The sequence below is a fragment of the Nipponia nippon genome, unplaced genomic scaffold, assembly GCF_047370975.1.
Source record: "Nipponia nippon isolate SJK-2023a ecotype South Korea unplaced genomic scaffold, ASM4737097v1 scaffold_6, whole genome shotgun sequence".
NCBI lineage: Eukaryota > Metazoa > Chordata > Aves > Pelecaniformes > Threskiornithidae > Nipponia > Nipponia nippon.
The window spans coordinates 65,607,981-65,635,093 of NW_028262380.1; the positions used below are offsets into that span (position 1 = coordinate 65,607,981).

A 27,113-nucleotide genomic window follows, 5' to 3' on the forward strand; every position below is an offset into this window, starting at 1 on the left:
GGATCTGCGCGCTGGGGGCAACAGCCTGGATGTCTGCTCCACGCACCGCAGCCACCACGGGCGGCAAAGCTGCGGAGACCAGACAAACCACTTCTTATTTTCGCTGCACAGAGGAAATAAAATTTGATGCTTTCCCCTAGACAGATGGTCCCATTGCAGGGCCAGCAGAGTAAATGCGTGTCTTGCGCTTGAAGTAAGGGAAACTGGTTTCTTCTGAAAGCTTTGCTGGAGAAATGCTCGCAAGGGAAAATTCAATAGTAGCAGCATACTGAAAGAGGGGAGAGTGGAAAGGATGCCTCGTTACCCATTGGGACCCACTCTGTGCCCAGCTCACCCTGTATGGTTTAGGTTTCTTCCCTGCTGGGTGGGGAACTGTTTCCCACCCTCGCATATTCTGAGGAAAGAGAGCTGAGTTTTGGCTCCATTTTCCCCCAATAAGATTTCACTTACAGAGAAATAGATTTAAAATTATACTTAGTAAGAGTGAAGTGTTGGAGGATCCAGGCCATATGGCCATATTGCTGATCTGCAGTGGGCTGCCGTTGTCACCTTTGTCCATAAGGGACCCGATGGCAGAAGCTGTGCCTCTGTGGCCTGTCTGGTCTGGCGCTGGGTCTCTTCTTTGCCTTCTGCTGGAGCAGCCCTCCTCTTAGCACACCCGGTTTTTGCGCGTGCTTGGGGACGCTGCAGGCACGCTACCTCCTGACACTGTCAGCAGTGCACGGGTAAAACTTTTCACAGAAACGGCTGTTTTTCCTGAACACTGAAGGGTCCGCGCTTGTCATCAGCGAGGTCAGAGTTGGTTTATCAACGCCATAATCCGTGTCCGCTCACAGCAGCTCGCTCTAACTTCCTGAACCGCGGCGTTGTCATTAACAACATGCCGGGCATACCTTCGGAGGGTCATAATAATAATGTTGTTTACAAAATAAAATGAAATCATGAAATAAAACCAATCAAGCTCAGTGAAACTGGTCACCATAGGGATAACGTACATAACAGCAGACGTGGCTAGACACTGCCTTGCAAGAGGTGCTGGCCCCGTGTTTGCAGACACAGTAAGCCAGCATATGGACACTGAGGTGCCATCCAGACTGAGTGTCTTTATGGGAATGCTCTGGGCCAGCTGGCTGTTGCCGTGGCCAGACTGTCGGTAGCCATACAAACACGGTAGAGCAGGACGGGCACTGTAACAGGGCAGCCAGAGGGATTCAGCAGGCTTTGGGAAGCGAAGGTAGTGTTTGCTCTCCTGGTCACCCGAGAGCAGCGTGACAGAGCTGAGAGGCACTCTGACACCATCATCTGAACTGGACCAGAGGGCCGGGATGACACCGAATTGTAGCAAGTCTCAGCAGACAGGGGTGATTTCCAGACAGCTCGGCAGGTCACGGTGTTCAGCAGGGTCTGCTTGTCCTTGCAGGGGGATGCGCCCCGCTTTGCTGCGCAGCCAGGCCTGCCCCCGGTGCCTCCCGCACGGGGGCAGCTCTGGGGAAGAGGGCCCGTGCACCGTGCGCCTCTCACACCCACCCTCTGCGCAGCTCCTGGGGCAGCCTGTCTAGCAAACACTGGCTATTTTGAGAGGAAGATAGAGCTGACAGCGTAATATCCGTGACAGAGCATGTGTAACTGCCCTTGCAGCGCATTTTTCTTGACTGTGACCTCTGCTTCACGTTTCTGTACAGGCTGGTGGCACCGTGCCTGGCGGGGCGCGTGGCGTGGTGGGGCAGGAGCGGGGCAAGCACCGAGCTTGCCTTTTCAAACGGGCACACAGCAGCGGGGCAGAAGCATCCCAGAGGAACGCAAAGCACTCCACGGACAAGCAGCGACGCCCGTGCGGGCTGCAGCACCGGCGGCCACGGGTGCCGCCGCAGGGGTGGTACCAGGGCTGCCTGCAGATGCCCGCCCCGGGGAGCTCACCGCCGGCCCGCGGGCGGGCAGCAGGCCCAGGCCCCCGCCCGCAGGCTGCGCGCGGAGGCAGGGCAGGCGGCGCGCGCGGGGGCGGCGGGAAGCACCGCCGGGGCGGGGCCGGGGACGGCCACACCCCCCTCCCCGCCCACCGTCGGGCGAGGCCCCGCCCCGCCGCGCCCCCTGCGCCGGTCGGGGGCGTGGCCAGTGCCGGGGGCGGAGCGCCGGGCGCACCTGGGCGACCCGCCCCCTCCCTCTCCGCCCCAGCCGCCGCCGCGGGGACGCGGGCGCTTCTCCGCTCCCGGGGCGGTGGGGTCCGGCCGCGTCCCCGAGCCGTGGCGGCGGCGGCGTCCGCAGCGAGAACGCCCCCCTCCCCGGCGGGGCGGATAGCGCCAGGCCCCTCAGAGGAGACGGAGACGGAGACGGAGAAGGAGGAGGCGGCGGCGGCGGCCGCCGGGCTCCGCGGCGCGGCCTCCGCGCCCTCCCCGCCCTCTCCGTCCCGATCGGCCCGGCTCCGCCTGCGCCCGCTCGCCGCCGGGTGGGCGTTGGGCTCCCGCGGCGCGATGTCGGCGCGGCGGCGGCGGAGGGCGGCTGCCGAAGAGGAGGAAGAGGAGGCGGCGGCGGAGGAGGAGGAGGCAGCGGGTAGCGACAAGGTGAGGGCGCGCGGCCGGGGGCCGTTGGCGGCCGTTGGGGCAGGTGTGGGGGCGCGCGGCGAGGGGAGGGGCGGGGTGCGGGAAGCGGCGCTGCCGCCCCCCAGGGATCGCCGGGCCCTGACTGCGACACGCGTGGGGCGCCGCGCCCCCTGCCTCGGACCGCCGTCCTCCCGCGCTGTAACCCCGCTGCTCGCTCCCCGTGGCGGCAGCAGGGGCAGGGCGCCGTGCCAAGGGGCCTCGGCGCCCGCCGCGCGGGGGTTAGGGGCCCACGCGTGTCCTGCCCCGCTGCCGCCTCCCCCCCCCCGCCGAGTCTGAAATGGGAGCGTCCGGTTCTTCTCCGGGCCCGCAGCAAAAGCTGAACGCCGCTGACCCTGTCAGGCTGCGTGTTGTAGTTCTCCCCTCGCCGAAGTAGCAGGGCCGGGCGAGGAGCGCGCTTCGGCGTGGCCGGGCCGGTGTGGCAGCAGGGAAACAGGCACGGAACGGCGATCGGCCCCGGTTAGAGGCTGTGTCAGCACTTCCCCAGCAGCTATTTCTGTTTTATGGCCTTTTAAGTGATAGGCATTCACCTCTGGCCTGGAAAGGACTTACAGTATGACATTTCTGCTAAGGCAAGAGGTTTTCAAAATACGAAGGCTATGCATCAGGTTCATTATAGTGGCAAAACAGCCACAGTGCTGTTCTTTTGTTTGCTGCGGAGTTAAGGCTTATCTCTACAAAAGCTAAGCACATCCCAGTTGCTAATTGTCTGAATAAAATGAAAGAGATGTTCTCCTTTTGCTAACTGGAATTAAAAAAAAAAAAAAAGCTTTCTGATTGCTAAACTGAGTTTGCAATACATGGTGGAGGGCTCACGCATCGGTGACTATTTATTAAACCTGCATGGATGTCGAAGTTGCAGGGCGTGCAGTCTGCCTTAGGCGTTGTGGCAAGGAATTGGAAAGTGAAACTCAATAGGCAGTGTTTATTCCGCGCTTTCGTTGCGTGAACTCAAAGCCAATGAACTTGAAAATTTGCAGTACTGTGCTGCGTTGAAGGCTGTGATCGAATAAGGTAATGTTTTGGCTATACCTGTGCAGAGAGTATTTCTCTGTAGATGAGAATTAGCTTTTAAACATAATTTCTTGTAGCAGTGTGCTCAGAAAGCTGTCCTTTTGTGGCGTTGTTCAGGTTTGCTTTATTTTGTAGGCTAAGCTCATTTCTGAGGTGCACAGTGAGCTGCCTTCAAAGAATTCTTCCCATTCAAAGCCTCTACTCTCCAGGCCTCAAAAGGGGGCACCTAAAACTTGCTAATGTTATTCTTGGTTTACCTGTGTGATTTCCAGAGAGGAAAATGCTGTTCTTGTCTACAGGCCTGCTGCGCTTTTACTTTAGCTGCTTGACAGTCTAGTGTTTCATCCAGTTTCAGATGATGTTGAACAGAAAGGACTCTGCTGCTGTGTGTGCAGCTAGGGTGTTGGTTACAGGAGATGAATTTCGATATGCATACGTTTGTGATGATTGCTTGAGCTGTTAGATAGTGGAAAGCCTTTTCCACTGCACAAAAGACTTTTTGATGGATTATTTGGGGGACCCTCCTTGTTCCCGTTAGAGTTGTTCAACCTCTGTGCGATGTGCGCTGCACTGGTGACCTTTGTCATGGCTCACAAGCGACGTTAAGGGTTGATTTTGCATATTAAACTGTCCTTAGTGACGTTGGTAACTGAGAAGATAAACCAACATTTTGTACTGAGTTTTCTCTCAGTGGGTCGCAGTTTGGGTCTCTGTTTTGAATATGAGTACATGAGTCATGTCTGCTGTAGGTGATTCGATGGGAAGCATCTGGTCGTCTGGATTCACAGGTGCCACATTATAGGCCTTCTTAGATGGTTATCTTTCTGCTCTGCCTCTTGCCTGACCTTTACAACGAGTGGATAGCTTATTGTCCTTTGGCTATTTTGAGATGACCTATTTGGCGTGGTAATTGCGCGTTTGGACCCAAAACTTGGTCGTTTATTCGTAACTACTCAGGATGGCCAGGATGCAGTGGTTTTCCACTGCTTCCTAGTACGCAGCTCAGAAACATCACCCTCTTCCTCACTTGTAATGAAGAAGAAAACTTGTTTGTCTCCTTTCATATGGTACCTGCTCTGTGCTGTTTCTGCTCTTGTTGACTCGATTAATTCAGGCTTCGAGATACGTAAAGGCGACATGCTTTAAAGCACCTTGTTTGCCAAAGTAGAGAAGCACTCTGTGTTTGCTGAAGAACTCCACAAACACTAAATATGTCTGGAGTGTTTTATCTGTTGTACTTTTAGTCCTGTTTTCAGTATGTAATCTGATACTTTTTGTGTTACGCTTACTCGTTTCCTACTGAATTTAAGTGAAGCTGTTTTTTTTTCTCATTTGCATGGGTTTTTTACCACTAACTGGAAACAACTGGTAGCCATTTCTACATCCATATAATTTCAAATAAAAGTAACTTCCTTGGTTTTGTATGAAGGAATATGGTATGCCCTTTGTGAAGCTTCTTCCTGAAGTTCCCAAGCTCTGCAAGTCTCGGTGTCTTTAGTTGCTCACTAGCTTTGTTGAGCTGATGACTTTTTGCAAAATTCCCATGAACATGCCTTTGCCCTGAAGGGCTTTGCAATTTCACAAGTTTGTCGTTTCTTTGCATTGTCCTGTGGCATGCAGGAGTGACTTTTCGGTTGTCTCTTTCTGATTTGCTGCTGCTTGCCCTGGGACGCTCTTTTCCTAAGAATGTCTTGTCAAAGTGCCTTCATAAATACTCTGCGGCCCTTGGGAGCAAGAGGAATGATTTGGCATTCAAATACTTAATATGTTGAAGTCTGTTAAAGTTTTACAGATTGATCTGTGTGTCTTCGTGCTTCTTTTAAAATTCCGGTTGTTTGCATTCTTTACTAAAAAGCAAGTGACACTGCTTTCAAATGCTTCAAAAAAATTGGTGTATCCTGGAAGTAATCACTCTTTGTACTGTGCAGAGTTGTTGGAGTAGGACAGGGACGAGGTAGTGGAATCGTGTGGCATTGCTGGCTGTGGGAACAAGTGCCTCTTTGCCTAGGATCATTGTTAACTATCTGTAACTAAAACAAGCCCAGAATCACTGACCACTGTTTTTCCTATGGTATTGAAAAAGCTGTTTCTGTTCTGTGAGACAGCCCTTCCAGGGAATCAATTGCTAGATAAGTTGCTCAGACCTGTGAAGCTGGGTTTGGGACTTGGGTCTTTGATGCCCAAAACCTTCCAAACCTGCTTGGAGATGAATGAAATTCCTGGTGGCAGAGTGGGTTATGGCGGAACAATAGAGCCTGTCGTGGATCACTTAGTTACTTCATTTGACTTACTACTGTACTACAATATCCAGAAAATGGATCTGTTTAATTTTCATAGAGAAGTCTGACCTCTCTGCTGTCTGCTACAAGCATGGTAATAATAATAAGGGCTGACTATTTCCAAACCTTTGTTTTCTTGGAAGTGGTGGTGAATTAGTACTAATGCAGATAGTAAAGGAATTTGTAGGTTTCAGTTGTCGATTCAGTGCGTGCGGTTCTCTTGCTTGTGTTTCTGCACATGTCAGGCTTTAAGAGTTCGGAAAAAAAGGTTTCATTATTCAGGATCTTCTGACACTTTGATATCTTGACTTCAGAGGAAGGTATCAAGGTACATCTAATTAAATATGCTACCGTGTGGTCCACTTGAACTATTGACTTCATTGTAAAACTTGTGAAAGAAACTGCAGAAAGGTCGAAGCTGGAGGAGAAAACTTTACTTAAAGTAGCACTTACACAGGTAAAATGACAATAATTAAATTCTTTTGCTTGCTAACTTTTTTCATGTTAGCTGTTGGAAAATGTCTTCATTTTCTCACTTGCTCTTCATGTAGATGCTGCATTCTCCAAGAAAAACATATTTGCTGTCTACTTGGGAGTTCCTTATTGTGTCCTGGAAAAAAATGCAGTACAAGCAAAACATTGCAAGTGCCTTTGTAACTAGAATAATTCTTGTGCGTGGTTCACTCAGCACGTGTTAATTGTAGTGGAGGGCATGTGGTACAAAAGAGCAATTCAGATGCGTATGTCCTTTTAGATGATGAAAGATTGACGTGTCTATTTTTTTCTGCATGACACACAGCTGTGTTCTGGTAGCAGGTGCGAAGTAGCCAGCAAGCAGAAATCCACATGGAAGCTTAATTTGTGGCAAGATGTCGCATGTTTTGAACTCCTGGTAGGAGGCTCGGGCTCTTGACTGTTTGAGTTCCTCCTTTGTATGTCCAAGTATTTGTGGTCTTGTACAGAAGACTTAGCTTAAGGGTGAAAGTCTTGTCTTTAAGAACACCAAAATTAAATCAAAACAAAGCCCTACAACTAAATAAACCTTTGTCTCAGGGTACTTTGGAAACGATGAAAACCAATGAGTGTCATAGTGTGTCAGATAGGCGTGTTTATTATGTGCTGAGCTGTTTGTAGTGTGTGAATAACTGTCATGTTTGCCTTCTTCCCTGTACTTGTTAGGCCTGCATCGTCTCAGCCTTGTTGGACTTGTATTCTATGAGCTGATCAGATAGATTCTCTTGAAGGAACACGTGCCTTCAAAGGAAGAGAAGCAAGGCAACGACCTCATTGCAACATCTATCTGTTACAGACACTTTAGATGTGAATCAGGGAGACAGGAGTAGCACATGTTCTGCATGTGAAAGGCTCTGTCACCTGCAGTTGGAGAACTCTAGAAAAAAGTGAAAATACCTCAGATCAAACATTTAATTTGGAGTTGGGGTTGAAAGGTGTCTTAGTCACTTAGGACAGTACGACTTCTGCTGTTTTCAATTAACCTTTGAAAAACCTTGTAAATACCTGCTCACAGTAGGAAGCGCATGGCATTTCAATTAATACCCCTTGTTGTTACTGTGTATTCAGCCTGCCCAAATCCCAAACCTGAAGAGCAGGAGAAGGAAGCGCTGCTTGGTTTTATACTGAACTCCAAAACTGCTTCTACAAGGTCAAGCTGAAGGAGCAAGACTCTTGATTTTTTTTTTTTGAGGGTTTTAATAGTGATTAACTCAGTGTTTCCTTCCATAATGATTGTTGTTATTCATGGCTATAAACTGGAATGTTTATAATCAATCATGTAAAATAATCAAGAAGACAATTAGCAAGAAAGGCTTGTCCCCCGGTGATGGGGTTCTCTAAGCACTTCACGATGCAGAAGACAATTAACTAGCTTCTAGTTAACAACTTCCTCTTTGGCTTCTGACTTTGCAAATTAAATGGCTTATTCAGGAAATAGTTGTGGCCATTATAGCAATTAACCGGAAAATAAAGTATTCAAGGTCATTTTTGAGGCATGTTACAAAGGGAAGTTGAAGATAGTCGGGGGTTTGTCTCCCACTGGTTATTGTAGTAATGTAAAGCTAAAAAATGACCAAATGCACCAAGTTCTATGCAACTTTCAGGTTGCACCAGCCAAACTCCCGGTAGCGGCAGTATGAAGCATGAGGTACCGAAAAACACATCGGATACGCACAGGCTCCTTCTTCAAGGTGCTCAGATACTCTGAAAAATGCCATGCTCTTGTGAATTCAGATGTTGGAAACGGCAAATCTAAAACATTGCTTCTAATGAGGTGCATAAGTGACAGGTGTGTGTTAAATATCAGAGGGATAAAACTAAGTATGAATTTTTTTTTTTTTGATGTTTAAACACCGGTTGAGTATGGAAACATTTTCTGCAATACCAAAAGCCCAAAAATGGAACAAAAAAGTTTGGAGGTATTCTTAGTTCCGAGTGCTTAAAAGAGAACATTTCTGCCATGTGCAAGCAAGGATTAGCATTAAAGATGCTAAGTCGTGGTCTTAGGGCCAGGATTACTGCCCATCGTCTGCACAGTGAGTCGTGTCTTCTAGAACCGTACAGATAGCTGGCTGCACCCCAGTGCAGGTCACGGGAGTTGGAACCTGGTTTTGGGAGAGATCCGTGATTCCCGCCCCAGTCGCATCTGTAGTTGATATCCTGAGCTGTGGTACAACACTATGAGAAACATCTCTGAATAACAAGGTTGCAAGCAGAGTAATTTTTTATTTATTTATGTGTTTTTTCAGATGTTCTACAGACTTTCTGAAGTCTGGACCACAGTTAGAGTATTTGCTCTTTTTACTTGTATTAATTATACACAATGTCTGTCTAATAATTATTCAGCTGTGGGGTTTCAAGGAATAGGAAAAGCATTGATCATGTTTTTCAAAGAAGTAAATGATGTAAACTCCATTCAAGAATTTCATCTTGGGCACGTGTGCGGTACATAAAGTGAGTGAGAAAAACACAGGCCTAACATGTTGAAAAAAGAGAATTACTCTTCCTGTTGTTACCTGTTTCCCTCGTGCGTGTGTATAGTGCCAGCTCACGGGCTCGGGTTCCAGAAAGACAAAACCAGTTTGTAAGTGGGAAGGGTGGTGTCCCCGCAGAGCGCGGGGGCTGGGGCGGGTCGGAGGGGCGAGCCCGGCGCCGGCCGGGGCTGCGGGAGGGCCGGCTGCAGCACCCTGGTCAGCTCCGGCCCGCCCGCAGCCGCCGCTGCGCAGCTGCTGCCTGTAGGCTTCGACGTGGACGTTGGACGGCGGGGCTTGAAAAGCTTTATCTGTTCCACCTGTGTCGTTTACAGAGGTCAGTCACTGAGGCAATGGTTACACTGAGGTGTAGCTTCCTGGGAAAGGCCAACGGATTGAGAGGACGAGGCAGTAGCCTATAAACAGAGTAACCATGCGGTGGCTGGGGTGGTAGGCCGCCTTACTTCTGTGGTGTCTTATGGGGGGGGGGGCGAGAGGGAGGATATACTTCTGCTGTCTTCCAAAATGCCAAAAATACTCAGAACAAGGGAAGAAAATAATATTATATAGGAAAGAAAAGCAGTCATGTTCATGGAAATGGATTAAGGAGAAAGAACCGAGATCTGCGATGAGGAAGTTGGAAAGAGAGGGAGACTGAGAAATAGCAGTATAGTGGTGGTGAAAAAAGTTTCCAACCACTTCACAGTCTCCAGAGCTATTAAGAAGTGATGAACCTGAGGCGGCAGGGCCGGCTGGAAGCTGTTTGGGATTGTAAGGAGGTGAGGCAAGTCAGGCAGGTCAGGAGGAAGTTCAGATCTCGGGAGAGCCAGACACTGAGCTAGAGACAGCTCTCTGCCTTACTGCTACACCAGGGCTGAGTGCAGCCTTCTGACTACCTGGAGTTGTGGTGTTTGTAACATTAGAACGAGTTAAGTAAATCATCAGCACCCTTAGTGCTGGGTTTAACTGAGGGGAAAAATAGTCTTGACAGTCTACTCTGACCGTTAGTGACAATTTGTACACTGTCACCAAAATATGTACTGCCTATTTTGCATTTGGGTTAGACAGTCTGTCTAGATGATGTCTTCCTGAGTGGTCGTTAATGAATACTGAAGAAACAACTGCAGTCATGGAGTCTTACAAGAAATTATTCTGAGTAATACTGTGTCCATAGGACACTTGGTCACTTCACAGTTTGGTTTTGGATCATTCTTTTCAAGCTGGAGGGTTCAAGTCCTAGTGTATGTGTGAGGCTGTGCCCACAACCTCTTCTCATTGTACAAAGGGACTGTTTTTTCATGCATTCCATTTCCTTTTTTTCTTAATTTGATATTAAACCACCAGAAGACCCTTCTCCTTATTCCACAAAAGGTTGGTTTGAGATGTAGGTGAGAGAATGTCTTAGAGGGTTGGGGATTTCTGTTAAACTCATGTGTTCTGTCAGCTGTAGTATTTCTGGAAACATATGTTCTTGCGCTTAGATACGTGGGTTGAAAAAGGGCCTAGATTGTGAAGTTTCTTGAGCACAGCAGGTAATGTCACAACATCTGAGTACTGGCCCTTCTTAGAAACATTTATTGGGATACATTTGTCTCCTACAACATCTACGGTTTCACTAGTACACCACTGTTGTCTTTTTAGAAGGTCATGTAGATATTATCAGTTCCTAAAGTAATGTTGATGACTCTGAATACTGTTTTCTGACATAATAACTAATAATCTTGCATGTTGTGTTGTGTTGGTTTTCTTCCTTTTTTTTTTTTTTTTTTTTGGTCATAGGAAGTGGATTTGGAAGAAAGACTTGGTGAGTTGGATCTTAGAAGTGATTCAGATGTTCCTGATGTTCCTCCACCAACAGACAGCACTCCAGAAATCCTCAAAAGGGCTTTATCAGGCTTGTCTGCCAGGTATAGTAAAACAAACAGCTCTCAAATTTAATAACTGCTGGCTAAAATTCTTATGATTATGTTGCAGTTTTAATTTTTACAGATTGTACTGCAGTTTTAAATGTCGTATGATACACATGAAAATTCAAGGATAAATTTTTATTGGATATCATTGATTTATTTATGCTTTGATGGTCCCTTCAGTGTAATATTTCTGAAGATTGCCCATTGCATGCATTTCTAAGTAAACCACTGCAATGTTTAGCTACAGTTTACATAAACATTTGTCATTGCTCAGTCTAAGCATTGCAATAAAATGGGCTAAAGAATGGTCACCGGGTTTGATATCCAGAATAACTGTTTCTGGGGGTTATAATAAACTGATTTCCTATATCCAAGGTTGGGGGGAGGAGGCGTGGTGTTTGTGTATGAATGAAAAGGGAAGAACTGTAAATTCTCTGGGTGAGCTTTGCTAGCTTTTTGTGACCGCATTTCCACTTCTAAATAATTTTTCTTTACCGTTAAATACAACATAGCTTTTATTTTCATATCTTTTAAAGCAATGTTTACTTTTTTCCTGCTGTCTCTTTTCAAACCTAGCTTTCTGCCTGCAACCCCTGTTCACAAGAGCTTAAGGGCTAGCAAATGCCAGGGGGAGTGTATGTGTATAGATACACAGATAATCGTGGAGACCTGCATATTCATGGAGGCTAACAAATAAAGTCCTTACTATAATTTTTTTATACAGTCCCTTTACAGCACTTGATCAGTCAAACCCTTCTGGAGGTGGCAATTCACATTACATTTTTTTCACTAATGCAATGAAAGAGCAGTTGGGTGTGTGATAGATCACATACCAAAAAACTACCTGGTAAAATGAATGTGTGTACCATATATAAGTTATGCTCAATATAACAAACCAAGCAATATACAATGTATATTTTAGATGCAACTTAGGTCTTGCAAGAGTCAAAAGAAGGATCTCCAATCCAGATCATGATTAAAAACTTCCAGGTCCTTGTAAAAAAACCTAATCTCCAGTAGGTATCTCTAATAGCAGAGAGAAACTACATTTTTTTTTACTTGCTCCTTTTTTAATCTGTTGTCTGTTTCTGTTGTGATGTCTGGCAGCTATAAACAAACGTATTGTTTCCAGGTTTCAAAAAGCATGTTTCTAAACTGCACCAGCTGTGAGTAGAATGTGATGTTCTCTACTGCCATCACACTGCGAGGAGTATCTAGCTCCTATTGCTTTCAGAGTTCTCTTACCATGTTAAATGTTGTGCAAGTCCTAAGTCTCCAAATCAGATTCGTTCCAAAGGGCGCTTGCATGGTGATACTAAGAGGCACAGGCAAAACCTTTCCTGTTTCACACGCTTCAAAGTCTTTATTGGAGTGTTTGCACAAAGGTGCACAAAGGTGCTTTGAGAGCAAAATTAAATTCTTGGTGCTTTATGAATGCTAGATTGAAAATTACCTGCTAGTTTAGTAACTGGCAGTCCCACCAGAGCTGTTGTCATAGCGCTCAACATGAGTTGCACTGTAACTCCCAGAAATATTGATTCTTTTTGTATTTGGCCTTTAGAGGAAATAGCATCTGTAACTTTCCAGTGGAGAGTTAGGATACAATAAACTTGTCAGGTGGCTTCCTAGATTCTGGAGCTTGTTGTCTTACTGAAGCTGTCTTTCCGGTGCTGTGCTTGTCAACGCCCTCAAGATCCTATGTGGTATTTTAACATTGTTCTTAAGGGAAGTTGAATTCTTCTTAAGGAGTCTGGCTCACTATAGATATGCCACTAGGAGCAAGCTGCTACTCTATAGTTCACGACATAGAGGAACAGAAAACATCTGTTGTGATAAAGCCCGTTGTGCCTTTGTTCTGATGCTTAAGGCAAATCCAATTAGTGTCTTTAGCTGCCATTAACCTGCTGATGAATAGCATCCTTGAAAATCACATTAATATAGTTGAAGTTTACATTAAAACTGGAATATGATGCAAAACTAAGTGCCCCCTGAATCAGGTGTATCTCCTGATGCAGCAATGAAACACTAAGGCTGATAGAAAGCAAAACATGAGAATGAATTTCTTTAAGCTATAGTAGGGTTTTCTGTGTTTAGCAGTAACTTGTGATTTGCTGGTTCAGTGTACTTTTAGAGGCAAAATTCTTGAAGGGAAAAACACGGGCAAAAGAGGAGAAAAACTTACTGAAAAGTAATATGAACAATAAAATACAGACTATTGGTAACTAGAAACACTTCCATGGCAGAGTGGGGCATGTGATGAGGTTTTTTTTTTTAAACTGTTTTTTTTTTAAATGAACTGGGCTCTTAATTTTTCCTGATAATGGCCTTTGCGGGCAGGGGATTGGGGGTGTAGAGGGCATGGGAAATAACATTTTGGTTACTCTAGAAATTAAAAAAAAACAAAAAAACAAAAAACAAAAAAAACCACCACAAAAACCAAGCCAGCAAAAACTTCCCAGTTGTTTGTTTCTTTTTAAAAAGAACTCTTTTTTTTTTTTTTTTTTCTTTTTCTCTTCCTCTCATTCAAAGAAAACATTCCACACCTCAAGTGCTGTGTTCAGTTTTGGGCCCCTCCCTACAAGGAGGACATGGAGGTGCTGGAGCGTGTCCAGAGGAGGGCAACGAAGCTGGGGAAGGGTCTGGAGCACAAGTCTTAGGAGGAGCAGCTGAGGGAACTGGGGTTGTTTAGTCTGGAGAAGAGGAGGCTGAGGGGAGACCTTATGGCTCTCTACAACCACGTGACGGCAGGTTGTAGCAAGGTGGGGGTTGGTCTCTTCTCCCAAGTAACAAGTGATAGGACCAGAGGAAATGGCCTCAGGTTGCGCCAGGGCAGGTTTAGATTGGATATTAGGAAAAATTTCTTCACTGAGAGGGTGGTCAAGCATTGGACCAGGCTGCCCAGGGAAGTGGTTGAGTCCCCATCCCTGGAGGTATTTAAAAGACATCTAGATGTGGTGCTTAGGGACATGGTTTAGTGGTGGACTTGATGATCTCAAAGGTGTTTTCCAACCTAAATGATGACATGATTCTATGGTAATGGGAATTTCTATTTTGCTTTGATTAGGTAGCCACAAGCAGCTGCAAAGGTCTACAAGGGCAAAAGAGTACATCATTTGATATGTATTTGACCCATCACTCCTCGTTGTCACATGTTTTCCTGTCCTAGTTCCAGTGCTCACAAGAGCACAGGACTGCGATAAATAGATAACCCTCTACCTGGCAAAATAGCTACTTTGCCGCTATGGAAAGTTGGTGATCACCTGGTTGGTTTTTTTTTTTTTTTTTTGTCTGTTACTCCTCAAAGCATCATATGCTTTTACCTAGCAGCCTGTCTTTCATATGTAAGCCTTTACATGGCTGGGCCCCCATCAATCTTGCTGACTCTTGATGCTTTTTGAGGGTCCTGGTGTATTTTCACAGCAGCTTCAATATGGGGTTGGTCCATTTAATTGCAAATGACGTTTGGTGGGGGGGAGCATGGGGGAAGAAGAAAGGTGGCTAACTTTAATTTCTTTTACTGTGTCTCCTGCTTAGTTGGATAGTTGGTTGATTCCGTGTTTCTTGCTATGTGTTTTATAAGGAAGAAAATTTCTGGAACTCCCACTGTTTCTAATACACTTTAATCTCTAGTTAGTAAAAGAAGTGGCATTTATTTTCATTTATAACTGCTCGCTTTTTATTCCCCTCTTTTTTTTAAATAGATGGAAAAATTGGTGGATTCGTGGAATTCTCACTCTAGCTATGATTTCTGTGTTTTTTCTGGTCATATACCTGGGATCATTTATGCTGATGCTTCTGGTAAGTTTGTTTAAATACATTCTGCCATGCAAGAATTACTTGCTCGCTTCGTTCATCGTGCCTAAGACAGCTGGAAGCAAACCACGCAGACAATTCAGAGCAATTTGTGTCTTATTTGCGTAAATGTAAATACTTTTGAAAAACACTGGACAGATTCACAACTGGGCCTTGTGGATTAAGGAATTCTTATATACTGTAATTAATTTTTTTTTTAAGTAGGAATTAAAATAACTCTAAGAAGTTGAACGATTGTTGCCTTGAAGTTTACTAAGCTACTGTCATCCATTTCCTTGTCCGGTTCCCATCACCTACTGTTACATTCTTTGAGGTTTGTTTTAAAAAACAAACAAACAAAACCCAAACAAACACTCAAAAAATTCCCCCCCCCCCCCAACCCCAAATCCAAAAAAATGAAGACACAAGAGGTTGGTTTTTTGAGGCTGAGGAAAGCAGGCAGCTCTGGTCTGCTGTCACTGGCACTGGAAGGCTTTCCTCAGGCATGCTTCGTTAATTCCCTGCTTCTCTACGGGGCTGCCTTCTGGCCTTGGGTTTATCTGTAGAATGGAGTTAGATCCCTTTCCAAGGTACAGAGATAAAGTGCATTTTTAGGTCATGAAGTGAAATAATAATAAAATATTCATCCACCCTGCATACCCGGTCAGCCTTTACTGCTTCTTTCCATCATTTTTATTGCTGGTATTTTTATTGAGTAATGGTTTAACTATCTTACCCAGTCATGGCAAGTAACAGGCAGGGATGTGGCTTCTAAAACACTGGAAATGGTACTTCTGGGTAACTGCTTTGATTTTTTACTCTAAGTTTGTTTAACTGTTGAAATGTGCTTTTGCTTTTTTCATGGCCTCTTGTGAAACACCTTTTGGATTGTATTCAGAGAATCATTTAGGTTGGAAAAGACCTTTAAGATCATCAAGTCCAACCGTTAACCCAGCACTGCCAAGTCCACCCCTAAACCGTGTCCCTAAATGCCACAGCTACACGGCTTTTAAATACCTCCAGGGATGGGGACTCAACCACTTCCCTGGGCAGCCTGGTCCAGTGCCTGACTACCCTTTCAGTGGAGTTTTTCCTAATATCTAATCTAAACCTGCCCTGGCACAACCTGAGGCCATTTCCTCTGGTCCTATCACTTGTTACTCGGGAGAAGAGACCAACCCCCACCTCCCTACAACCTCCTTTCAGGTAGTTGTAGAGAGCCATAAGGTCTTCCCTCAGCCTCCTTTTCTCCAGGCTAAACAACCCCAGTTCCCTCAGCTGCTCCTCCTAAGACTTGTTCTCTAGACCCTTCACCAGCTTCGTTGCCCTTCTCTGGACACACTCCAGCACCTCAACGTCCTTCTTGTAGGGAGGGGCCCAAAACTGAACACAGTACTCGAGGTGTGGCCTCGCCAGTGCCGAGTAGAGGGGGACGATCACTTCCCTGGACCTGTTGGCCACACTATTCCTGATACAAGCCAGGATGCCATTGGCCCTCTTGGCCACCTGGGCACACTGCCAGCTCATATTCAGCCAGCTGTCAACCAGCACCCCCAGGTCCTTTTCTGCCAGGCAGCTCTCCAGCCACTCTTCCCCAAGCCTGTAGCGTAGCATGGGGTTGTTGTGCCCCAAGTGCAGGACCCGGCACTTGGCCTTGTTGAACCTCATACAGTTGGCCTCGGCCCATCGATCCAGCCTGTCCAGATCCCTCTGTAGAGCCTTCCTACCCTCCAGCAGATCAACACTCCCAGCCAACTTGGTGTCATTTGCAAACTTACTGAGGGTGCACTCGATCCCCTCATCCAGGTCCTTGATGAAGATATTGAACAGAACCCACCCCAGTAGTGAGCCCTGGGGAACATCACTTGTGACCGGCCCCCAACTGGATTTAACTCCATTCACCACAACTCTTTGGGCCGGGCCATCCAGCCCGTTTTTCACCCAGCAAAGAGTATGCCCATCCAAGCCATGAGCAGCCAGTTTCTCCGGCAGAATGCTGTGGGAAATGGTGTCAAAGGCTTTACTAAAGTCCAGGTAAACAACATCCACAGCCTTTCCCTCATCCACTAAGCAGGTCAGCTTGTCATAGGAGATCATCAGGTTAGTCAAGCAGGACCTGCCCTTCATAAACCCATGCTGACTGGGTTGATGATCACCTGATCCCCTGGTTGTCCTGCACATGCCACCTGATGGCACTCAGGATGATCTGCTCCATAACCTCCCCCAGCACCGAGGTCAGACTGACAGGCTTGTAGTTTCTTGGATCCTCCTTCCAGCCCTTCTTGTAGATGGGTGTCACATTTGCTTAACCTCCAGTCAACTGGGACCTCCCCAATTAGCCAGGACTGCTGATAAAGGATTGAAAGTGGCTTGGTGAGCACCTTCACCAGCTCCCTCCGTACCCTTTGGTGGATCCCATCTGGTCCCATAGACTTGTGTGTGTCTACGTGGTGTAGCAGGTTGCTAATCATTTCCCCTTGGATTATGGGGGCTTCATTCTGCTCCCTGTCCTTCAGCTCAGGGGGCTGGGTACCCCAAGAATAACTGGTCTGAGTATTATAGACCGAGGCAAAGAAGGCATTATGTACCTCAGCTTTTTCCTCATTCTTTGTCACTGTATTTCCCCCTGCGTCCAAGAAAGGATGGAGATTCTCCTTAGCTCTCCCTTTGTTGCTAATGTATTTACAAATATTTTTTATTATCTTTTACGGCAGTAGCCACATTAAGTTCTAGTTGGGCTTTGGCCCTTCTAATGTTCTCCCTGCATAACCTCATGACATCCTTGTAGTCCTCCTGAGTTGCCTGCCCCTTCTTCCAAAGGTCGTAAACTCCCTTTTTTTTCCTAAATTATCTTGAGAGACTGGAATGCTGTTTCACCAGTATTATGATGTGCGTATGGTCTACATCTGAATTAGTCTGTTTTATATTTCCTGTTTTCAAGTGAATGACATAACAAACTAGTAATTCATTGTTTCATTGGTGGAGGATTTTCTTTTTTGTATGTGAAGAAACAACAAAAAAAGCCACTTTAAAGTGTAGGTTGTTGTAGAGAGATAATTTTTTTGCAGTCCTTCCTTTAGTAGTCTGTTATACTTGGGAATGATGATAACAAACAACAAGGAACTAATCAATTTGCAGCATGATTTGGTATATTCATTATATACTCTGAGATTGCAATCATGGGCAAAGCTATCAAGAGATGAAGCAAAAAGTAATTAAAGTTAGTATAGAATTGGAATAGAGTTCTGCCTCTGTTGTACCGTAAAGCAAAAACTCTGTCTTCTAATGTAATAAACTGTTCATAAAGTGGACATTTGAGACTATGTAAAAAGAAGAATGGAGGGAAAAAACAGTTTTGTTCATGAATTATTTCACTTCACTGCAATGAAATAGCTTACATTTAAACCCGAGTTGTCATGTTAAAACCAAATCTTAATTCTGAGATTGAAAATGCCCAGAGACTTGTAGGAAGGGTAATCCAGTGGTGTTCGGAGGACAAGCCCTGAGACTGCTCTAAAAAGTTGGGAGGCATGTTTTACATTTGCCTGCTACTAAGGTAACAGGCACAAGCTTCCATGCCTTTGAACCCCAGTGTCCTTTTTCACTGTAAGGTGCGATCCTTTAATGTTGCTGTTGCGTATAGCATTTAAGTTTTATAACATAGGCCAAGCAGAACAAAGAGCACGAGATAGGGGAGCTTAAAAATTAATTCACTGAGGTGGTGTAAGACTGTTTTAAATTGTGTTTGCATGTTGAGCAAGATGAAATTTATTCATGAATGCAGGTGGTAAGAGAATACTGCAAAGCCTAGCATGCCGACGTGCGCAATCAGCCTGGGTAGGTTCTTACTCCTGCCCCTGCACGGGATTACTGATGACCTGTGTTTGGCAGTACTGGATATCTGGGCAGGGCGATCTGCTTGGTGACTGTGGATTAGAAACAAATGGCAGAGAGTCCTTTGGAGCCCAAAGACTGACAGGACCTACTACCAGACTTGCATGGGCAAGCACTGAAGTAGTGAAATCAGCAAAACAAAATGAAAGCTGTGGAGGATGTGATGTTTAGACCTGGGTTAGACAAGCTTTGCTTCTAATCATCAATGCTAATTGCCCTTAATGAGACGCTTGCAAGTGGAAGACCTGGGTGTCCAAGTTGTGTTGCACAGCTAGTTTTTTTTCCATTGGGCCTAGAAAATATTTCTTAAACTAAATTTAAAGATAAAACTTAGCCAAAAGAAATAGAAGAGCCTTCTTTACAGGAAGTACTTTTGACCTGCTGCTGCCAAAATGTTTTAATGAAGAAAAGTCAGGAGCTTTCCCTTGTTTCACAAGCATATTCTTGCAGCTAGCTGTTGTGGTTTAACCCAGCAGGCAGCTAACCACCACACAGCCGTTCACTCACTCCCCCCAGTGGGATAGGGGAGAGAATTGGAAAAAAGGTAAAACTCGTGGGTTCAGATAAAGATAATTTAATAGGACAGAAGGGGAAGGGAAAATAATAATGATAAAAGAATGCACAAAACAAGTGACGCACAATGCAATTGCTCACCACTCGCTGAGTGATGCCCAGCCAGTTCTCAAGCAGCGGCCATGCCCCCTGGCCAATTTCCCCCAGGTTTTTTTTTGTTTAGCATGATGTCATATGGTATGGAATATCCCTTTGGCCAGTCTGGGTCAGCTGTCCTGGCTGTGTCCCCTCCCAGCTTCTTGTGCACTTCCAGCCTCCTCGGTGGCAGGGCAGTATGAGAAGTTGAAAAGTCCTTGACTTAGTACTCACTGCTCAGCAACAACTAAAACATCAGCGTGTTATCAACATTATTCTCATCCTAAATCCAAAACACAGCACTATTCCAACTACTAGGAAGAAAATAAACTCTATCCCAGCCGAAAACAGGACACTAGCCCAATGTGTTTTTTCTCAGCTTGCCTAGTGGTTTTGAAGTTTTGTGGGGGGTTTAAATGGAGCTTTAGTTTTCCTTGGACTCGCTTTGAAGCTGTCCGTTTTCTGTGTGGAATTTGAATTCAGAATAATTTCTCTTCTTAATGCATGTTGCAGTACTACTTACTGCCTTTAAGAAACAACGGCAGCATATTTACATAGTTTTTTATTTCTCTTATTTTAGGTCTTAAGCATCCAAGTGAAGTGTTACCATGAAATCATTACTATAGGTTACAGAGTCTACCACTCGTATGACTTACCATGGTTTAGATCCCTCAGCTGGTGAGTAGCAAGCAAGAACATCAATAAGTAGGGACGTTAAACTTAAATCTTCATGTTCTTCATATCCGGTCATGGTGGAATGATAGCTTTGTCCGTCATGTGCAGACATAAAACTTGACAGCTGTCTCTAATGCAGCCTTCTGTAGTTGTCTTCCACCTGTGAACTTAGACAAGTCAGTTGGCCTTTTACTACTTCAATTATTTTTCCTTGTTATAAATATGTATATATGTACACGTATGTGTATGCATGCATATATGCTTTAAGTCAGAATTGAGCATGTGTAAGATATCTAAAAATGTGCATAGCCAAATAATCACCTCATATGTGTTACCTGAACTGCTTCATGGGTTTTTTTGTTGTTTTGTTTTTTGTTTTGTGTGTGGGTTTTGGTTTTTTTTGTGGCTGTTAACCTTGCACAAGAAATAAATAGAAAGGCTCCTCTTCGCACACACAGCGAATTAAAATAATAACGTAAAAGTTTTAAATCCTTTCCAATCGTGCACTTAATCACAGGACTGCATAAATATAGTGTTGAGGGATCTTCTGAAAGCCAAAAGATGAGTTTAATTTTTCTGGCAAATCCCGGATGCTTGTGACAATGTCCAGTCGACTCTTCTTCTGAGTTCTGGGAGGCAAAATAAAGGCTTTTGATTAGAGTCAGTGTTATGGGAAGGTGTTGGGCACATGTAGTCTCTAAGGTGCTTAGGGACATAATTCTTCAGACATGACCTATGTTGTGTTGTTTTGGTTTTGTGTTGGGTTTGGGTTTTTTAAGGAATTGAAATATCTAGGTTGTCTCTTGTCACATTGCTTCTCCATTTCTAGAAGCAACTTTACCGTGTAATGTGGTGGATTCCTGCTGTCGGCTCCTCTGTAAATGCTAATCGGTTCCCCTCTGGTCACTCCTGGATTATCCAGGGGACTGATCTATTGTCTGCTTTATTCCATGGCTCCTGGATCTACAGCTAGAGCAGACTCATACATGAATGATTCTGTGGTCTTGCCAAAATTTTTAGAGGAGGAGATGTGCACTCTACCACTTAGTCTACTTTGGCAGTTGTCCACCGTCACTTGCAGATGTGGAGCTCAAAATCAACTCCTCTGCATTGCCACACTAGTTACCATCAAAGCTCCTTTCAGTCCAACATCTTGCCACTAAGACATTTCAAGGAGATGAGAGAATCCTGTTAGTAGTCTGAACATCAACTATTTGGCTTATTTAGAGATGTGAAGCCTTGCAAAGTGAGCATTAACATCTATTAGGGGGAAGAGAATGAGTACTGATCGCTATGAGACTGTCCAGAGATCCAGTCTTGAATCACAAGTTTATCTTCTGCGGCTGACTTTGGTAATAAGCCGAGGAGTATGTTGCCTAGAGAGCTGCATCTCCTAGTGGTTTTGGATTTACTATTTATTGGTTTTTATTGAGTGCTGCCTTGGCATTTGAGGATCCTCTTGTGACTTAACTCTGGAAATCTGAGTAACTGAAGTTGTATGGAAACCTGTGACAGAATTACTTGAGTGCTGACTGTTTTGACTGAGAGGAATTTTTTTTAAGATCCTTCAAAAAGAGATGGCTGAAGGTCACGTTTCACCTCAGCTGAACCTTGAGTGTAGACATACTCCCACAAAATTGTTTTGAAAAAGTTGTAGTAATAGCTGCATTTACTAGTTAGTTAATAGATTTAACCCTGTAAGATTATTGCTCAGTCAAGAAAGCTAAAAGGCAAAGTACGTGGTGGAGTGGAGCAGGAGATGCAGCAGTAACTCTTTCAGATGAGAATCTTCAGGCCAGATGGCAAAAGTATAATTGCATTCAGATCCTCCAGCCCCGTGTCAGATTCGCTGTCCTGTAACCTCAGAGAATTCGTTATGCAAGTACCTTTTCCCTCTTTGTAAGGCAGAAATCACAAACTACCCTTATTAGGATACAGGAAAAGAATCTGCAGAATATCGATGATAGCAGATGCTTGTTCTCTACCTTTAGAATATCTGAAAAGGACTCGCGTAGGCGTGGAGTATTCAATACTGTAGATAAGGATGAAATGAATTTTCCAAGTGTATCCTGCGAAATGTGTTTGTTTTTCTAGTGCGGTTGCTTTAGAAGTAAATTACAAAAATTGGCTTGTCAGAGGAGACACCAACCCCGAAGTATAAGACTGGATTTACACTTGAATTTTATTTTTATCACGTCTTCTCTACCCTTCTGGTTTTCCTTTTGTATGGTGTTTTTTGTTGTGTTTTTTTGTTTAGTTGGTTTTTAAGAATGATACTTAAATATATATTTATTTTGTTAAAATAACTGCTGGCTGTTGTATGTTGTAGGTACTTCTTGCTGTGTGTGAACTACTTCTTTTATGGAGAGACTGTAGCTGATTACTTCGCTACATTTGTTCAGAGAAGAGAACAGCTTCAATTCCTAATTCGTTACCACAGATTTATATCTTTTGCGCTCTATTTAACAGGTAAGTGTAGGAACTTGCAAAAATGAAAGAACTTTGTGCGGCATTTGTTTCTGTGTTTCTTTCTTTTTTTAAAAAATAATTGCTCCCCAGCTTTATGCACTTTCAGTTTCTTTTTCCTCTTCATGTTTGTGGAAATGAGATGTTCGCAGTTCCATTTTTCCTGTGAAAAGATGAATATAAATTTTGCATTCACTGAGAAGAAGAAAGCAGCCTAAACAAGTACATGATCTTGAGAAAATTGAGCTAATAGCGCTCGAGAGAAGTTGGCATGAATTAATTCTGATCGCTGAAGAACTGGGGCTCAGTACCTGAATACATGAACAGTATTTTGGCAGTCTGTGGAGATGACTTGTATGTGTAATTGCTGTCCTGGGTTGATGCTTTATTGTGCACGTGTTCTGCTAGGTCTACAGCAATAAGATTTACCAGTATATTTTAAACTGATTATTTAAAATGTCTGAGGCTTTATTTTGTCTGAAAGATATTCAGATGCTTGCCTCATGGATAGATTTTCCTCCCTATCCAAAGAAAGACTTTTTAAAAGCCTCTTCTCTAGCAAGAAGAGACATAAGCTGGCAGTCTTTGGGGGTATCGCTTTGTGAACATGTAAATATAGTCCACATTGTTTTCAGCAATGCAGTTAATATTACTTTAGCTTAAAATTAAATCAATTGAAGACTCAGGTTGGGCTAAGGGAGAGGAGACTGCTATGCTACAAATACTTATAAAATCTATTAAGAAACCTGATCTTCATGATGAACTGTCAGTCTGTCTACTGTTAATTTTTTTTTTAAACCAGATAAAAATTCTACTCTGTGCTTAGATCACAAACTTGAAACCAGCTTTGCAAGACTTGACCTTTTTCAGCTGGCTTTGGCTTGAGGAAGCTAACTTAACTAATGCCTCGTGACCACTGAAGGGCGGTGAGGGGAGAGATGAGACAAGCCAGTCATGAGCAACAGCAGGAGGCAGAGCATAGCAGAGCCCCTTGGCGGCTGTCGCATTGGGATCGTGGGGTCCCTGAGGGGCTGTCCCCAGGGTTAAGGGTCTTCTGAGGGCCTCTGGCCCCTGTTGGTGCAGGAGATTGCCCTAGGGGAGAAGAGGTGCTCTGTTAGCCACCCGGAATGTTCCTTTCAGTCAGCTGAATTCTCCAACATCTGCACTTCACGCTGGCGTTGCATGCAGCCGTGTGCCTGTCTGGGGAAGAGGGGCAAGCTGGTCTTTTCCTTTCAATTATTTCTGTTAATTATTCAAAACCAGCTTGTCGACCTGATTTTTGAGTGGTTTTTAAAGGTGATGGTCTCCTCTCCTAGAAACTGATGTCTATGATGGGACCTTGTAAATAATGAAATGGATGCTCTCTACTGATGTTAACTAAATCTTGTGCTCGAATGACAATAATTCTATATGTACGCTTAACTGAATACAAGCAAACGCTCCTAGCAGCAGAGAGATTAAAAGCTGCTTCAGGGGAAGAGAATTACTGGTATATCACAGTTCAGTATAATTGAATAAGATGGTACAAACTACACTTGCTTTGTTTTACAGGCTTCTGCATGTTTGTTTTGAGTTTAGTGAAGAAACATTATCGTCTGCAGTTTTACATGGTGTGTATTACCCACTTTGCTGTGGTCACTCACGTTATGAATGTCACTAGAAACAGTCATGTCCCTATGTTCATGAAATGGCTTGGAAGAGGGGTGTGGAAAATGTGGTTAAACTGACAGTACCATGAAATCAAGTGGTGTTGGGCTGTTCAGTATCTGTTCACCTTGCAGCTTATTATTATTATACGATGGGACGTGGCCTTTCAGTCAATACAAGCTGTCATTGGTGAGGCCTTGTGCATGTACAACATGGTACGTTTCCCTTAGTGACAGGCGGATACAAAAGAGGTTCCTGGAGAAAGGGGTGTGCACCTCCCTCCCAGGTCTGAAGCCAAATAGTTCAGCATAGTGTGGGAAGTGGTTCTTGTGACTCAAGTGTTACTTTGGTAGAGGCCCCACTGAAGTACTATGAAGGGAACTTGATCTTAACCCCTATGTGGAGGATTTATTCTGTGACATTTAACAGCAGTTCTGGTTTTCTGCTCCGCTGTGCCTCAATAGATCATTCATCTATTCAAAGAAACCAGTGTTCTCATCTCTTGTATTTGTCCACCTAATAAACAGCGTAGTAGCTAATCAAGAGCATGAATCTTTTTCTTACATGTAACTTATAGGTCGAAAACTGATTTTGTAACATCACAGGTTAAAGAAAACAAAACAAAATCCCCAAACCCACCCAAAACCAAACCAAACCCAAAAAACCCCACTGAACACAGACACACCCCCTTCTATATAAGAATGATTAGAAGCAACGGTGAAACAGTAATGCAGTACAGCTCCTCTCTTTAAAGAAACTGCGCAGTCGGGGCACTGTGCGACCTTAAAGATTTCCTAAAGCTCTAGGGATGCAGTTAACCCCTCTGTTTCTACAGTGCTTTAGGTAGCATGTTACCATTGAGGATCCTTAATTCTAGACTAGGACTTAGCTGAGCCCTGTATGAGCATGTAAAAAAATCTTTTACTCAAAAATTTGCCCTGTTTGTGGGAAAACTTGCCTGACAGGGAGATACAGCTTTTCTAGGAGAGGTGGTCTTTATCTTCTAATCTGCAAATAACGTCCTCATCTTCAGATTAGCTCATGGTAAATATATTTATTTTCCATGATTTTTTTTTTCCTTTTTCCCTTTCTGGAAAGAAGGCAGAAAAAATGTGGTGTCAGTCATATGACTTGGTGCCCGCCCAGAAAACATAAGGTGTGACTAGCTAAGAATTGTAGTAAAACAGAGGGAAGCTGTGTGTCCGCTGTTTGGCACCACAGTGTTTAGACAGACAAGGCGAGTAGCCATTCGGTTTTAGGTGGTGTTCCAATATCACTGTACAAATACTAAAAATTTTGCTGCAGAGGTGCTTTAATTAACCAGCAGGTAATATTTTCAGAAACCTTTAGTCAGTTCTTGCACCCCCTCTTTCAGCCTTCTTGAGTTGTCTTAACTGGAAGTAGATGCTGGCTGCCATAGAAAAACACATGTGATAAGAGAATTAAAGAAGGGCATTACGAGTGTTAAATTGCCCATATATTTAGAGTGCTTAAATTTGGTGTTTCATGGAAAAACTACCAGTTCTTGATTTAAAAGTTTTTTGAAAATAAAATCTATTGTAGAATCTTTACTGGTAAACCATTTGGAAACCACTTTATTGCACACTGGTGCTTCAGAATATACACCAAGTACGTACAGTAATACTGAGGAAAATGACTGTTTAAATGACCGTGTGCATAAAATGAACACTTTCTTTTCACTAATCCTGAGAATTTTTATGTTTCATAAGAGGACTGGTATTCTGTTACGAGAGATACCCACATCTGTGTAACATGACTCTTTCATGAGTAGTTCATTGCCATTTTATTGTTACAGTTCTAACATGTCTGTTATATGTATATACAGAATATCACATTGCTTACATTTCTTTGCTGCTTTCATGCTGAAGGTGTATGTCTTATTAAATCAGATGTTAAACTGCACGTTAAAAAATTCTGGGTGGAGGTAAGTGATAGGGAAGCCCGTTAAAGTTTCAGTACTTGCTTCAGAAAGCCAGCTAACTTGTGATATACTGTATGCACACATCTCTTGCATTATCACTAGAGGTGGTCTTTCCTGTGAGCTCCTAAGTAAGCTCCTCTAGCTGACACGCCAGTATTTATCAAGGTGTATGGATCGGTGTTTTCACTAACCGTTGTGTTGTTGCATTGTTAACAGTTCGCATGGACTCATGTCACTTTGCTGATCACTGTAACTCAATCTCATCTTGTCATCCAAAATCTCTTTGAAGGCATGATCTGGTAAGGGGACAGTAATAAACTGATTTGTAACTCTCTTGCATTGAAAGGCTGGTTCTTTTACGTAGATCTGGTTAGGGAATAATCGTGGGAACAGTTAAAGCAGCATGAATTAAAGGAGCTTTAATGTCTATTTGGAAGGAGAGTCGGGGGAATTGGGAGCAATGAGTTAAAGGATCCAGGAGAGGAAGCAGAAGCCTCTCGAACTAGATTGGCAGCCACAAGTATGATAGTTTTGAACAACCACTTCATTTACTTGCAAGGAATAGGATTGCTTGCAAGCTTGGTGAAATCGTTTTCATAGCATTTTGCTGAATGGATGAATATCCAGCAATTCTTTTTCAATTGCTTGGGAGCTTCACGTTGCTCACAACTATTGAAGCTGGAGCATTTAATTTGAAATCCCCAATCTGGCTGCCTTCCCTGCTGCCTTACCTGTTCAGATAAATTCAGATTGCTTAAAGTATTCTAAGAGTTTAAATCTTGGATATCGTTGAGTCATCTTAATGCCCCATTTCCAGCAATATATTAAATTCTGATGATGCAGTTAAACTTGATTACTTAAAACCGCTCCCCAAAGAGAGGCTGTGTTTTCCCACCCCCCTGTTCTTTAGGGACAGGGTAAATTACAAGTCGAGAAAGAAGGAAGAAGCACATGGAAGATGATTTGTGTTCTTCTAAGGACATAATACTGCATGTTCTCCTTTTTCTTTTCCTGATATATGTACAACTGGGGAGATTATTGCAGAAAAGACGTGCTCATAGTTAGAAAGAAAATGCAAAGCCTTTGACAAAGTTTTTATAAAAAAATTCTTTTCATAGTGATCATGTTCATGTGCCAAAAACTGAACCTAGTTGCCTTGCTCGCCTACTGTTTCTTATTTCCACTGGTGCTCGGCAATTTGGCAGATGGTCACAAAATCTGACTTTTAGCTTATTAATACATCCCTGCTTTGAAAAGGGGAAAAAAAG

General features: G+C 44.0%; 1 protein-coding gene across 1 annotated transcript in view; it reads left to right on the plus strand.

Moving 5' to 3' along the window:
* Positions 1-2,177: 2,177 nt before the first annotated feature.
* The window catches only part of CDS1 (CDP-diacylglycerol synthase 1), a 34,142-nt gene continuing 9,206 nt past the window's right edge, over positions 2,178-27,113 (plus strand). Inside the window, exons 1-7 of the mRNA XM_087736362.1 lie at positions 2,178-2,558; positions 10,651-10,778; positions 14,483-14,579; positions 19,696-19,793; positions 22,120-22,259; positions 23,808-23,866; positions 26,062-26,144. Of these exons, the coding sequence (XP_087592488.1) occupies positions 2,469-2,558; positions 10,651-10,778; positions 14,483-14,579; positions 19,696-19,793; positions 22,120-22,259; positions 23,808-23,866; positions 26,062-26,144 (695 nt within the window). The 5' untranslated portion in view covers positions 2,178-2,468. The remainder of the gene's footprint in view (positions 2,559-10,650; positions 10,779-14,482; positions 14,580-19,695; positions 19,794-22,119; positions 22,260-23,807; positions 23,867-26,061; positions 26,145-27,113) is intronic.